At 32.9% G+C, this 12,512-nt stretch overlaps 2 protein-coding genes across 2 annotated transcripts; one reads left to right on the forward strand and one right to left on the reverse strand.

Annotated features, from left to right (window-relative positions):
- Window positions 1-1,683: 1,683 nt before the first annotated feature.
- Window positions 1,684-4,928, forward strand: LOC104228090 (probable phospholipid hydroperoxide glutathione peroxidase). The gene is made up of 6 exons (NM_001425494.1): window positions 1,684-1,990; window positions 3,057-3,133; window positions 3,961-4,022; window positions 4,212-4,330; window positions 4,491-4,658; window positions 4,743-4,928. The coding sequence occupies exons 1-6, from the start codon at window positions 1,751-1,753 to the stop codon at window positions 4,773-4,775; spliced, it is 699 nt and encodes a 232-aa protein (NP_001412423.1). The 5' UTR covers window positions 1,684-1,750; the 3' UTR covers window positions 4,776-4,928.
- Window positions 4,929-5,362: 434 nt separating this feature from the next.
- Window positions 5,363-5,827, reverse strand: LOC104228097 (putative ripening-related protein 2). The gene has a single exon (XM_009780499.2). The coding sequence runs from the start codon at window positions 5,825-5,827 to the stop codon at window positions 5,363-5,365; it is 465 nt and encodes a 154-aa protein (XP_009778801.2).
- Between the last annotated feature and the right edge of the window lie 6,685 nt (window positions 5,828-12,512).

Genomic DNA, 12,512 nt, shown 5'->3' on the forward strand with positions numbered 1-12,512 from the left:
TATGACGGTAAGGGTATGGATAACCCAATAATATAACGAAGGGTACATGTAAACTTTTACTTTTTTTTCCTTCGAAAAACTTGATCGAATACTTTAACTTTTAGTAAAGATACTTTTGGCCCAAAACAAAAATAGCATGGTCTAGCCAGTTTTCAGACTGGTCATTCAAAAATAGTCAGTGTTTGCCAAGTTATTGAAACATAGCCACTATTTTGCTGCAACATAGACCGGTCCAGCATAATATACTGGAGTTCGGTGCAACTGTGTATGAACTTCCAGCATATTATGCTGGATCGATATACTTTTCTGGCTCCAGTATAATATACTAGAGACTGGAGCACCGGTGCTCCAAACTCCAATATATTATGCTGGACCGATAAATTATACTGGAACTCCAGTATATTATGCTGGAGTATTTTTCCGTATTTTGAACTGTGACTATTTTTGAATGACTTCTTATACTGGAAAAAGTGGATAAATTTTCATATATTTTTCCGATAAATTTTTCGTTTGAATTTATCTTTATATGAAAAGTGGATAAATTTCGATTACTTTTGAAACTGTGACTATTTTTGAATGACCACTTGTAAATCTGACTATTTTTAAATTTCAGTAGAACTTTGACAATAACATATGAAGTTAATTGGATTATTTTATGTAGGCCCCAGCGCAGAACATTTTATTTTCAGATACAAGTTCAAAGCATATACCTTCACATCATTGCTTACGTGAGTTAATAAAAAGAAAAAAGAAGGAAAAAAAACATCTAGATAACGAGCCACAAACGCCACGAGAAAAACATTATTTCACACTATTACCTCCATTATTATTACCATTTCATTTCTCTCTACCATTTTGAATAAAAGATCTCGACCGTAAATGTAATTAGCCAAAGTTACTTGAAATAATTTGATCATATTCTACCAAAATACACCAATCTATAAGTACAGGATCTACCGGAAACATCATTTCTATTCCATCGAGATAAGGATGAGGTTTATGTACACACTATCTTATCCAAATTCATTATCTGTAAAATTTTACTGGATTGTTGTTGTTGTATAAGCGCAACAATAACAAAAAAAAATTGTGGCGTCATATGATGCCAATTTATGGGGGTAAAGATACACTAAACATATAAATAATAGTTTCTAAAAATTATATATATATATATATATATATACACATGCCGAAAAGTTGGATTTATATGAAATATTAAATCTCCTTGATATATAAAATAATATCTAAATTCAGTATTATAAGAGAATATAAGAAAACTAAAGTATGTTTAGAAATTTGTATGTCTAAATTGAGTAATTTTAGTTGCTTATGTTAGTACAACAGTAAATATAAGGTTTGACTGTTATAACTTATTTTTTTTCGAGATACAGCTGTAATTTTAGAAACTCATTTTTTAATTAAACAAATTAATACTATCCAGTAAACAGAATCAAAATATTGGATATTCATTAAATCATTTTCTTAGGGATTGAGGTCTGATTAATTGATCTTGACAATCAATATCAATATATTTTATTATTATATGAATATGAAAGTCCAATGACGAACGTGTTCACCTTATACCTTTCCGCGTGTCACTTTCTGCTAGTGAAACGTGTCACTTTATTCTCGTGCCACGTGTCGAACCGTGTCCTTATCTCTGTATGCTATGTTCACACACGGTTTTAAATTTAAGATATTTGACCTTAGAAAGCATCTTCTGAAAAATCTATAAATTCATATACGCTAAATGCTTTGTTCTGTAACTCGTGTTCTCATACCAAGAAAAAATCTCAATTTCCTTAGGCAATTTTCTTCCATTCTAAAGCCAACCCATTTCAATTCTGTATCTATTCAGCCGATCCAAACAGTTCTTTCCAATTCTATTGTTTCAGCTAAGAGATTTGAGTTGTTTTGTTTAAGATCAGATTATAGTACCATGGCCAGTCAATCCAGCAAGCCTCAATCTATTTATGACTTCACTGTCAAGGTCAGCAGTTTTACTTTGTTATATTTTTGGGGTTTTCCCTAAAAAAAAATTAATAAATAGAAATCTTGTTTCTGTTTGTTTTATTAGTCTCTGAATTAGAAAAATTGAGTTATGTGGTGTCATTTTCTCGGGTTGTAAGTACTCGGACATTTTTTGTACAGAAAGGAATTATCGCCATAAGAAAAATATGAGAAAGATTATTCATTTTTGTTTCTTTTGTGTAAAGGTTGTTCATTTTTGTTTTCATTTATGCTTTTGTTTAATTTTTTGGTCTATGAATTAGGGGTTTTGAGTTCTGAGGCATAGTTCATTTTTTTATTCGTTTATGAGTTTGATGTAAAGAGAGCGTCTTTGTTGTATAGGTAGTTGGGATAACTTGTTAAATGAATAAGGTTGAGAACCTTCAAACCTTGGAAAAAAGATAATGGTCAGAGATAACTTGTGATGTATGGGTTAGGCGCACGCCACATGTGCGAACAAATCAATGGAGAGGATCCATTGAATTTCGAACCGTGAGCAGTTAGAACTAACCCTCGAGGATTTTTCGGTCATCAAAGAAAAGGATAAGTAGAAGGTGTAGACTTAGAAGGGGAGCATAACTGGTGAAGTTGCTGTCAGTGTAGAAGGTGTAGACTTAGAAGGGGAGCATAACTGGTGAAGTTGTTGTCGACCTGGAGCCGGACCAGGAGCTCACGGGTTGGAGCCGTGGAAAAGCCTCTTGCATTAGGTTAAGGTTGCGTAGAATGGACCCTTGTGGTCCAGCCCTTCCACGACTTCGGACCCCGCATACAGAAGGAGCTTAGTGCACAGCGACCCTTTTAGAGGTGTGGACTTGTGTTATATGGTATCCATTTAGAGCTAGCAGCAAACTAAGGCCTGTTGCAGTATTTGTTATCCAAACTTAGGGTTCGTTTTCGTTTCTTTATAGTAAAAAAATTGGTTTTAAGTGTTTTTTCATTTATATAACACTAAGGTTGAGAGTATTTTTTTTTCCCTCAGTATAATACAGTTTAAGATATAATCTTGATAAGATTTTGTAGTACTGAACTTCACTTGATTTTTACAGGATGCTAAGGGTAATGATGTTGATCTCAGCATTTACAAGGGAAAGGTCCTTATTATTGTCAATGTTGCATCACAGTGGTATGTATTAGCTTCATTTTTTTTCTTATTCATTATATGTTTGAGACCTCTTTCTATGGTTTTATTTGCTCCTTGTAATTGTAAGGTTCCCACGTGTTGGTTTCCATGGAATTGACTGAAAGTATCCCGAGCTGATGTCCACATTGGAATTGGTCTTTAATCGATCAAGTGAAAGAATGCATACCAATTATTTAACTTCTACTTATTTGTAAATGTGGTTTGATACTCAAAATTCTGATTGTGTATGAGTAGCATTCTGTTGATTAGCGCATTTTGTGGATCTGTAATCTGTTATAATTCCATATGTCTGCTGTCGTATCAACTTAGAGTGGTCTGCTTTTTCAGAGTTCAATTGAACATCAACTCAGCCTTTTCTCAGACGTCTGCTCTGAGAAATTAAACTAAAAGCTTATCATCCTAGACGATCTTATTGGATAAGGCATTCCTTTCCCCATGCTGAAAATATTTTGTATGTGGCCAACTATAAAAACTGATTGGTATAACGTGGTGATGGAGCATTTCTAGATTGGATATGAGCATCTGACATTGATCTGCTGTATTTTGAGAGGGTTATTGATCGATTTTCTGATGGGAGACATACACATTCTTACTTTGCTTGGTTTAATGAAATCTGATAAGTACTGGAGTAAAAACAAGTTGATGTGCAGCTTCAGATTAAATGTTCTGTTTATTTCTTCGTAGTTAAGTCTTATGGTGAAATCTACTGTGAATAGTTGGAAAGAGTATTCATTATAGTTATGATATCATTCTGTTATGATGTTTAACATATGCTGACAAGCATCAATTGATTTCATCTTCTGCTGCAGTGGTCTGACAAATTCGAACTATACTGACTTGACCGAGATATACAAGAAGTACAAGGATCAAGGTTTGTTTTCAGTTCTCCTAAATTTGATGCTGATCGAACGAACTAATGTCAGAAAACACTCTTCTTGATCTTGTCCGAAGCAATGGAGGCACTTATCCAGACCCCCTTCACGTTGCAAAGAAAACTTAATAAAATACTTAACTTATGTTTAAGTTCAGCGTGTTGATATATCCTCACCATGTTACATAGGTTTGGAGATTCTTGCATTCCCTTGCAACCAGTTCGGTGGGCAGGAGCCTGGAAGCATTGAAGAGATCCAGAACATGGTTTGCACTCGCTTCAAGGCCGAGTACCCAATATTCGATAAGGTTGCAACGGCACTAATACTTTTTTCTTCTAGTCATGCATATCATTTCATTTTTCCATATCTGTGTCGCACATATCCTCATTCAAGAATGCTACAAGTTCCTAGATCGGAAAAAAGTAGAAACAAGTAGTATGTATTAACTCCTTAGCTTAATGATTTAGGTTGATGTGAATGGTGATAATGCTGCTCCACTGTATAAGTTCTTGAAATCAAGCAAAGGTGGGTTCTTTGGAGATAGTATCAAGTGGAACTTCTCCAAATTCCTTGTTGACAAAGAAGGAAACGTCGTCGATCGCTACTCTCCAACCACTACTCCAGCTAGCATGGAGGTAAGAATCCCACCAGTTTCCTCTCCTATAGTTGTTCTTAGTTAAGAGTGTAACTAATGAATGTGTCTGCCTTTACTTTTGCAGAAGGATATCAAGAAACTTTTGGGTGTTGCTTAAGCTCTGGATTGATCTGCATCTGCATTCCTCTACTAGAAATAATGAGAGACTACTATAGTGAATAAGTTCTGTGTTGATGTAATTTGCTTCTTGTTTTGCCACTACTTTGTTCAGTTGCTTGTATAATTTCAATATTGAATACATTTCCAATGACAAGTATTATAGTCTTTATTATAGACACATCTCATCTTAGCCAAGTAACTTTTGGGCGGGTCAAATACCAAGTTATTAGCTCTACCCATTATGACCCGCTATAAGTCGGTCCAACCTGCACACCCCTAGATCAAAGAAGCCAGTATAAGCATATAACTAATGTAAAATTTAGTTCAAACAGCTGCTTACAAATCCATAATCTTTCAACCAAGAAGCAACAAAAGGAGCAAGTACTATTATTCGAGTTTAACTTCTTTACACGATCAGTGCAAAAGAACCTTTACATACTAAGTCGCATAAAAGATAACAACAGGTAACTGTTATTATTATTGTGATAGCATGATTAAGGCAGCCACATGAGCCTTGCTATCAGTTTATTTCAGATACTTATTGAAATGAAAGCCATACCAAGAAAACCATTGAAATCAAATTGATTAATCAGACCAGAAGATTTCAAGCCAACCCCAATCTTTCTTAGGCACACCTAAAGCTTTCCACACAGCTTCAGAAGCATCAACAATGTTATTTCTACACCCTTTACTTGTGTTACATTCATCCACAACCACAGCTTTTGTACTCTTTCCATTTGCATAAATTGTAATTTTTTCAAAACATCTTTTCCCTTTACTGTACCATCCAGTTGATAAAGCTACAATTGGAATAGAATTATCGTAATATTTGCCACTACATTCTGACGGATCCCCTCCACCACCACCTTTTCGAAAGTCATTGATCGTTAAAATAGCCTTTTTGTGACCAGAAACTGCTGGTGAAAATTTCCCTTTTTTGACATCTGGTGCCCTGTGTCTTTGAGCTTCAACAATTAATGTGTTACTACAAGCCATGAAAATAAGGATCAAGAAAGCAATAAAATGAAGTAGGGTAAAGTAAGTTCCCATGTTCATTGTTGCACTTAGTTTCATCCTAAATGTTTGAAAATATTGTTTAACTTAGTGTTTTTTCTTTGTGGTGAAGAGCTGATATAATAGCTTTGCTATTTATAGAACGTTTTGCCGGCCCAACAACATGATTTTTACTATAGTGGTGGTCATGTAAATCCAAACCGTGGAACACAATGAGGTAAAAATACTAATTAACAATGTCTGCGAAAATAACAATGTCTGCGACTAGGAAATTTTGGCTTGATAGGTACAAATAAAATATGTTGCGACTGTATTGTTTGTATTGTAGATGTGACATCTTCGAAATTTTAGGTGGTTAATTTTTACATGTAGTAATTTCTTTTTGCTCTAAAAAAGGAAAGTAGAATTTTTACCCCTATATCTTTGATGGCTAGTTACGTTTAGTGTTTTATGGCTCATGCGAGCAGCCGCGGATACATCCTGTGGCAAGTGGTGTCACGTGATACCTCTTCGTCGAATATGTATATATAGATAGTATACAAAATAAAATATTAGGATAAATATAAAAAATGACACCACTTGATATTATAGTGATTTATTCGTTTGTTTATTTTTTTTCAAATATTGACATTGCTTACCAAAAATTTTATGTGCGTCACTGCATGCGAGGTTGTCTTAAAGGTCTCTTTATCTAAAAAGAAACTATTATTTGAAGTTACCTCCGAAGTATTTTAGACCTAAAAGTCAACTTTTTCTTAAGATATCAGTCTATTGAAGAGCAAAATTAAATGATTACCCGATTAATCGATCGGTTCTCAAATCAAATTATAGAGCAAATCATGATTTTATTAATAAATATTCGATTATTTTCCAATGTAGAAACGATTAACACAAGTGATGAATCCATGAATTAAAGGTTGCGCGTGCACTAAAGTTTTATACAAATCATATCGCCGGTAGGGGCGGATTTACAGGGAGTGGTATGGATTCACGTGAATCCATTCTCCCCTCCCTAAAGTGCATATAGCACTGTAATTTATCTCATATTAGATTTTGGGGAACCAATGCTCAAGATGTCAGTTAGGTCCGTTTGTGGCTGTGTGCTCCTGTGATAGTCCAGGTTAGGGGTTCGAATCCCCTCTCCCCTATTTCCCTCATACTCTTTGTCTTTTCTTTTTCTGTTTCTTGTCTTCCTTTTCCTTCTTTTCTTTTTTGGTTTCATTTTGTTGTTCTTCTTTTATTGTTTTATCTTTTCTTTATTTTATGTTTATTCTTTTCTCCCTTTTTTCTTTTCTTTTTTGGTTCATTCTTAAGTTTTAAAATTCCTAAAAAATTAAAATTCACATCTCCTCCTTACCTCTCTTGCTATCTCAATTTTTTACGAACAACAATCATCTTCTAACTAATTTCTTTATCATTTCTCTCGTCTATATTTTTCTTCAAAATAAATTTTGGCTTGTGATGAGTCTTCTTCAAATAACTATGCTATTATTAATCATTTTTAAGGTATAAAATTTGTTAGGAACAATTGTAAACTGAATAATATTTCCTTGTGATAATAGTATAAAACATGATTTGTTCGATAAGTTGTTGTCATAGCAAAATTTTGATGGAGTCAAGCTAGACGGTAGTATAATGCATTCATACTTTTAAAATCCTAAATACGCCTCTGCGTCTGAATAGACAACAACACCGGTAATAACACATATTTTAATCAATCCTCCTTTTCAAGAGGCAAACTATACCTTTTGGAAAACTATAGAATTTTCTAAATGATATATTGCAGAAAATGAGAAAATATGTAGATCCGAACAGCATGCATTAGCAACTGACTTGGAGAAAACTTACTCACAGGTGTTTATGTTGTTACCTTAATTATCATGATTCAATGTTTGTGCAAACATATATCATGTATATATTAATTTGATATAAATAATCTATACGAATATTTATTTGGTATAAATACTCGATCCAGATAAGTTTTTACGTGATTTTGGTTCGCTGCTTATTCAACTAAACTTTTTGTGTTGAAAAAACTAACTGACACATAGTGTCAGTAATCACGTCTTTTTTTTTTTTTTTTTCCTTTTCACAAGTGTTCTAAATCCAAAAAATTGTACTTTTATTTGAGTTTATAAAATAAAGCTATAGATTTTGGCTCGTGTGACTTTCCGGTATCAATCTGGATTAGTCAGGCCGGAGGCAAATATCGATATTGAGTGAGAAATAAAATATAAAAAGTTAAAAGCTTCGATCCTGCAATTATTATCGGTAGGGATATACATGGACTGGGTGGGTTCGGATTTTATCAAAATCAAACTAAACCAACTATATCGGTTTGGATTGGTTCGATTTTATTGGATTTTTTCGAGGTTTTCGGATTTTTTTGTTATATGAATATTATTTCAATCTTACTTTATTAAATATTTTATAAGTAATATATGTTTATTAAAAACTAAAAATATTAACCAATATACGAGATATTAAAATATTTTATGGAAGAATTTTCTTAGTAAACATATGATATGTATTTTTTAGTCGTCCGACAATAATTTTATATTAACGAATTTAATAATTAAACATAAAAATAAATATGAACCTATATAATGGTATGTTATATTTAATTTTAAATTATTGAAATACCATTTCAAATTCAAATTAAAAAGATATAAGAATTTAATAGATCTTGACATATAAAGAACAAAAAGATTGACACATTTCACTAACACTTGATAAGAAAGTAATCATACAATCCATTATTTACAGTTAATAAACATGGAGCATTTCATATTTAACTAAATATTACATCCCCTAAGAGAATCGTATTTCTAGATATTTTTTAAAGAAATTTCTATAAAAAATCTTAAAAGTATATATAAAAATTATATATTTACATATCGGTTCGGTTCGGTTTTTTTACGCAGTACCAAACCTAATTTGATTTTTTAATCGATTTGATTTGACTTTTCGATTTAATGTGATTTTTCGGTTCGATTTGTATACCCTTACCGGCAAAGTGGGTCAGATTAACAACGAAATTAAAAGAAACTGCAAAACAAATTGGGTCAACACATATTTGAAGGAGTCCACTTAAGTAATTGGTAACCACTATATATGTTGAGTTGTTGAATATATGAGCATAGAGGCATCTTCTAAGTCAAAATAACATGTCCAAGTGAATAGAAACAAGTGATATTGTATCTTTTTTTTTTTCGTCTCGGACCAATATTATTGAGTTTTCATCAGTCTGCCTTATGAATTACTCTAGTTATTACTGTTCTCTTGCAAACACTGCAACTCTTTTCTTAAGTCAGACAGTCTAACGAGAGAAATGAAAGTGATTGACACAAGAGCTCCTATAACTGTTTCTGTCAGGGGAGCGACTCTAGGACGAATTTGCATATATACATTTGGAAAATCTTGAAAAAGAGAAATCAGATAATAGGCTCAAATTTAGAAACCAGTATAACCGGATAATAAATAATTTTAAATTTAGTTCAAACAATTGCATACACATCCATGAGAGTAACACAGGAAAAAACAAGTATTATTATTAGATATACTAATAATGTAAAAACTCTTTACACTGTCGTGTACATAAGCCAAATCCTTTTTATTGCGATAGCGTAACAAGGCAAAGTAAGCCTTGCAATCAGTTTATTATTGAAATAAAAGCTAAGGAGGAAGACTTATCTTTGCAAATATAACCATACAAAAGATGAAATTCATTAATCTGACCAGAATATTTCAAGCCAACCCCAATCTTTCTTAGGAACACCCAAAGCTTTCCACACAGCTTCAGAAGCATCAACAATATTATTTCTACACCCTCTACTTGTGTCACATTCATCAACAACCATAGCTTTTGTACTTTTTCCATTTGCATAAATTGTTATCTTTTCAAAACATCTTTTCCCTTTACTGTACCATCCAGTTGATAAAGCCACAATTGGAATAGAATTATCGTAATATTTGCCACTACATTCTGATGGACCCCCTCCCCCACCACCTTTTCCAAAGTCATTGATCGTTAAAATTGCCTTTCTACGACCAGAAACTGCTGGTGAAAATTTCCCTTCTTTTCCATCTGGCTTCTTGTGCCTTTGAGCTTCAACAGTTAACGTGTTACTACAGGCCATTAAAATAAGGATCAAGAAAGCAACAAAATGAACTAGACTGAGGTAACTAATTCCCTTGCTCATTGTTGTTTGACAATTTTGTTAACTTAGGTGATTTTTTTTTTTTTTTTTGGTCGTCAAGAGTTGATAAAACAGATTTGCTATTTATAGAACGATTTGCCGGCCCAACAACATGATTTTTTATTATAGTAGTGGTAATGTAAATCCAAACCATAGAATATAATGGGGTAAAGATACCAAGAAATTAACGCACAAGAAAATTGACAATGTCGAACTTCTGCGACTAGAAAATACTTCTGGCTTTATTAGAAAACTAATCATACAAATAAAATATGTTGCAACTGTAATGTTTGTTTTGTAGATGTGACATCTTTGGATTTTAGGTTGTCAATTTTAACATCTGCTAGTAATTTTATTTTATTTTTAAATGAAAATAGATTTTTACTGTCTTAGATTAATTAGATACATCCAATGTCTCCTGTAAGGCTGTCTTAAAATTATTCAGTAGTTATACAGTGTCATTATTCCATTATTTTTCTTTAAGAAATAAAGGATTACTCAAAGCAACCTTCAAAGTATTTCAGTGGAAGAGCGAAAGGATCACATAATCAATCAGTTATGTAAAGATTTTTTTTTTGGTTTTCCATTCGGTATTCGGTACCCGCATTGGAGCCTGACTATATATTTGGTACCCTCATTGGAGCCTGACTATATCCGGATTCGCACCGGGTAGGGTCCTATTCGGGGGTAGCACTACCTATCAATGATTTTTCCATACGTAGGGCTCGAACTCGAGACCTCTGGTTAAGAAAGGAGCAGCTTCATCCACTGCATCACATCCTTTGATGGTATGAAAAGATCTATATCAAATATGGAGTAAATATCATGATTTGATCGATGAATATGTGTTTCTTTTTTCCCAACTCATAGTTGAACGCATGTAAAAAAAAGAAGAGAATATATATAAGAATTCTAAATGAATTGATAATCTGAACTATGCAGAAGTATAAACTCACACAAGTAGACTGAGAGTCTCCGATGATTTCCCAACGAACTTAGAACATGTATGGCCAAGCTTTTGGGAGACTAAAAATACTTTTCTTTATTATAAAAGATTTTTGGAAAATTTAAACTGTTTGGCCAAGACAAAAAAAATATTTTTGAACAGCAACAGAAGCAGTTTTCTGCTTTTGGGGAGAATCTATAAATTCGAGCTTCTTCCAAAAAAGCAAAAGTAGAAAATTAATTTGTTCACGACAAAAATAACCTTACAATAAATTTATATTTTTAAAATTATCTTTTATTAATTTAATCTTTCTCTTTTCATTTTTCCTTTTTAGTTTTACCATACCATTCTTTTTTTTTTATTTCAATCATATTTTTATTTTCTTTCTCATATTCCTAAGTTTGGAATAGTATGATAAGAGTAAACTTTTAATTCATATTGAATGATGTATTTTGATATATTTAAAATATCATGTAAACAATAATTAATATCGGATACTTAATATGGAATAAATATTTCATTTTTATTAGAATCTTTAATATATATATATATATATATATATATATATATATATATATATATATATATATATATAGATATATATATATATATATATTTATATTTTATATTTTAATTGGATTCCTTTATACTAAATATTTAAATTTATTTGTCTTTTTTTAAATACTAAAGGAAAATTGAACCTTTTTTCCGTAGGTTGAAACTTAAAAGTATTTTTTGAAAAGATTAAAAACCGATCTGAGGGAAAAAGAGTGCAACGCGTGCTTTAAAACCTAAGATCTTCATGTTGAAGAGTTTTCTCGACGCCTCGATCGAACACATGCAATAAGTTAGTATCAAATATAAATAGAAAAGGGAGAAAATCATACCTCAGCAATAATATCATTTGAGTAGTGATACATTCCAATTGTTTAGCAATTGTTCGCCCTCCATTGTGCCAAGTTTGTAAGATCTCTTTCCGATGACACCGAGGACTCGATATGGTCCTTCCCAATTTGGGCCTAGTTTCCCTTCGTTTGGGTCTCGGTATTGAGGGTGACTTTTCTTAGAACCAAGTCCCCAATCCCGAAGTGGTGAAGGTTGGCTCTTCTATTGTAATATCTCTCGATTCTTTGCTTCTGTGCAGCCATCCGAATAAGCGCAGCTTCTCGTTTTTCATCCAATAGTTCGAGGCTAGTATTCATAGCCTCTTGATTTGATTCCTCCGTTGCATGTCGAAATCTGGCACTAGGTTCCGCGACCTCGATTGGAATTAAGGCCTCGGAGCCATATACTAAGGAGAATGGGGTTGCCCCCGTACTAGACTTCGATGTTGTTCGATATGCTCAAAGAACTTCGGGTAGAACTTCTCTCCATTTCCCCTTAGCGTCACTCAACCTTTTCTTTAAGTTTTGAATGATAGTCTTATTCGTTGATTCGGCCTGTCCATTTCCGCTTGGGTGATACGACGTCGATTAGATCCTTTTTATTTTGTATTCATCGAGGAACTCCGTTACCTTGCTGCCAATGAATTGCTTTCCATTGTCATATACGATTTTGGCAGGTATCCCGAATCAAC

This window comes from Nicotiana sylvestris, chromosome 8 (assembly GCF_000393655.2).
Source record: "Nicotiana sylvestris chromosome 8, ASM39365v2, whole genome shotgun sequence".
Lineage (NCBI taxonomy): Eukaryota > Viridiplantae > Streptophyta > Magnoliopsida > Solanales > Solanaceae > Nicotiana > Nicotiana sylvestris.

Excerpts from the sequence above, each read along its gene's own strand:
- LOC104228090 (NM_001425494.1), top strand. The coding sequence starts at position 1,751 with ATGCTTTGTTCTGTAACTCGTGTTCTCATACCAAGAAAAAATCTCAAT. Across the intron at positions 1,991-3,056 it reads TTTATGACTTCACTGTCAAG|GATGCTAAGGGTAATGATGT; the intron begins GTCAGCAGTTTT and ends TGATTTTTACAG. Across the intron at positions 3,134-3,960 it reads GTCAATGTTGCATCACAGTG|TGGTCTGACAAATTCGAACT; the intron begins GTATGTATTAGC and ends CTTCTGCTGCAG.
- LOC104228097 (XM_009780499.2), bottom strand. The coding sequence starts at position 5,827 with ATGGGAACTTACTTTACCCTACTTCATTTTATTGCTTTCTTGATCCTT.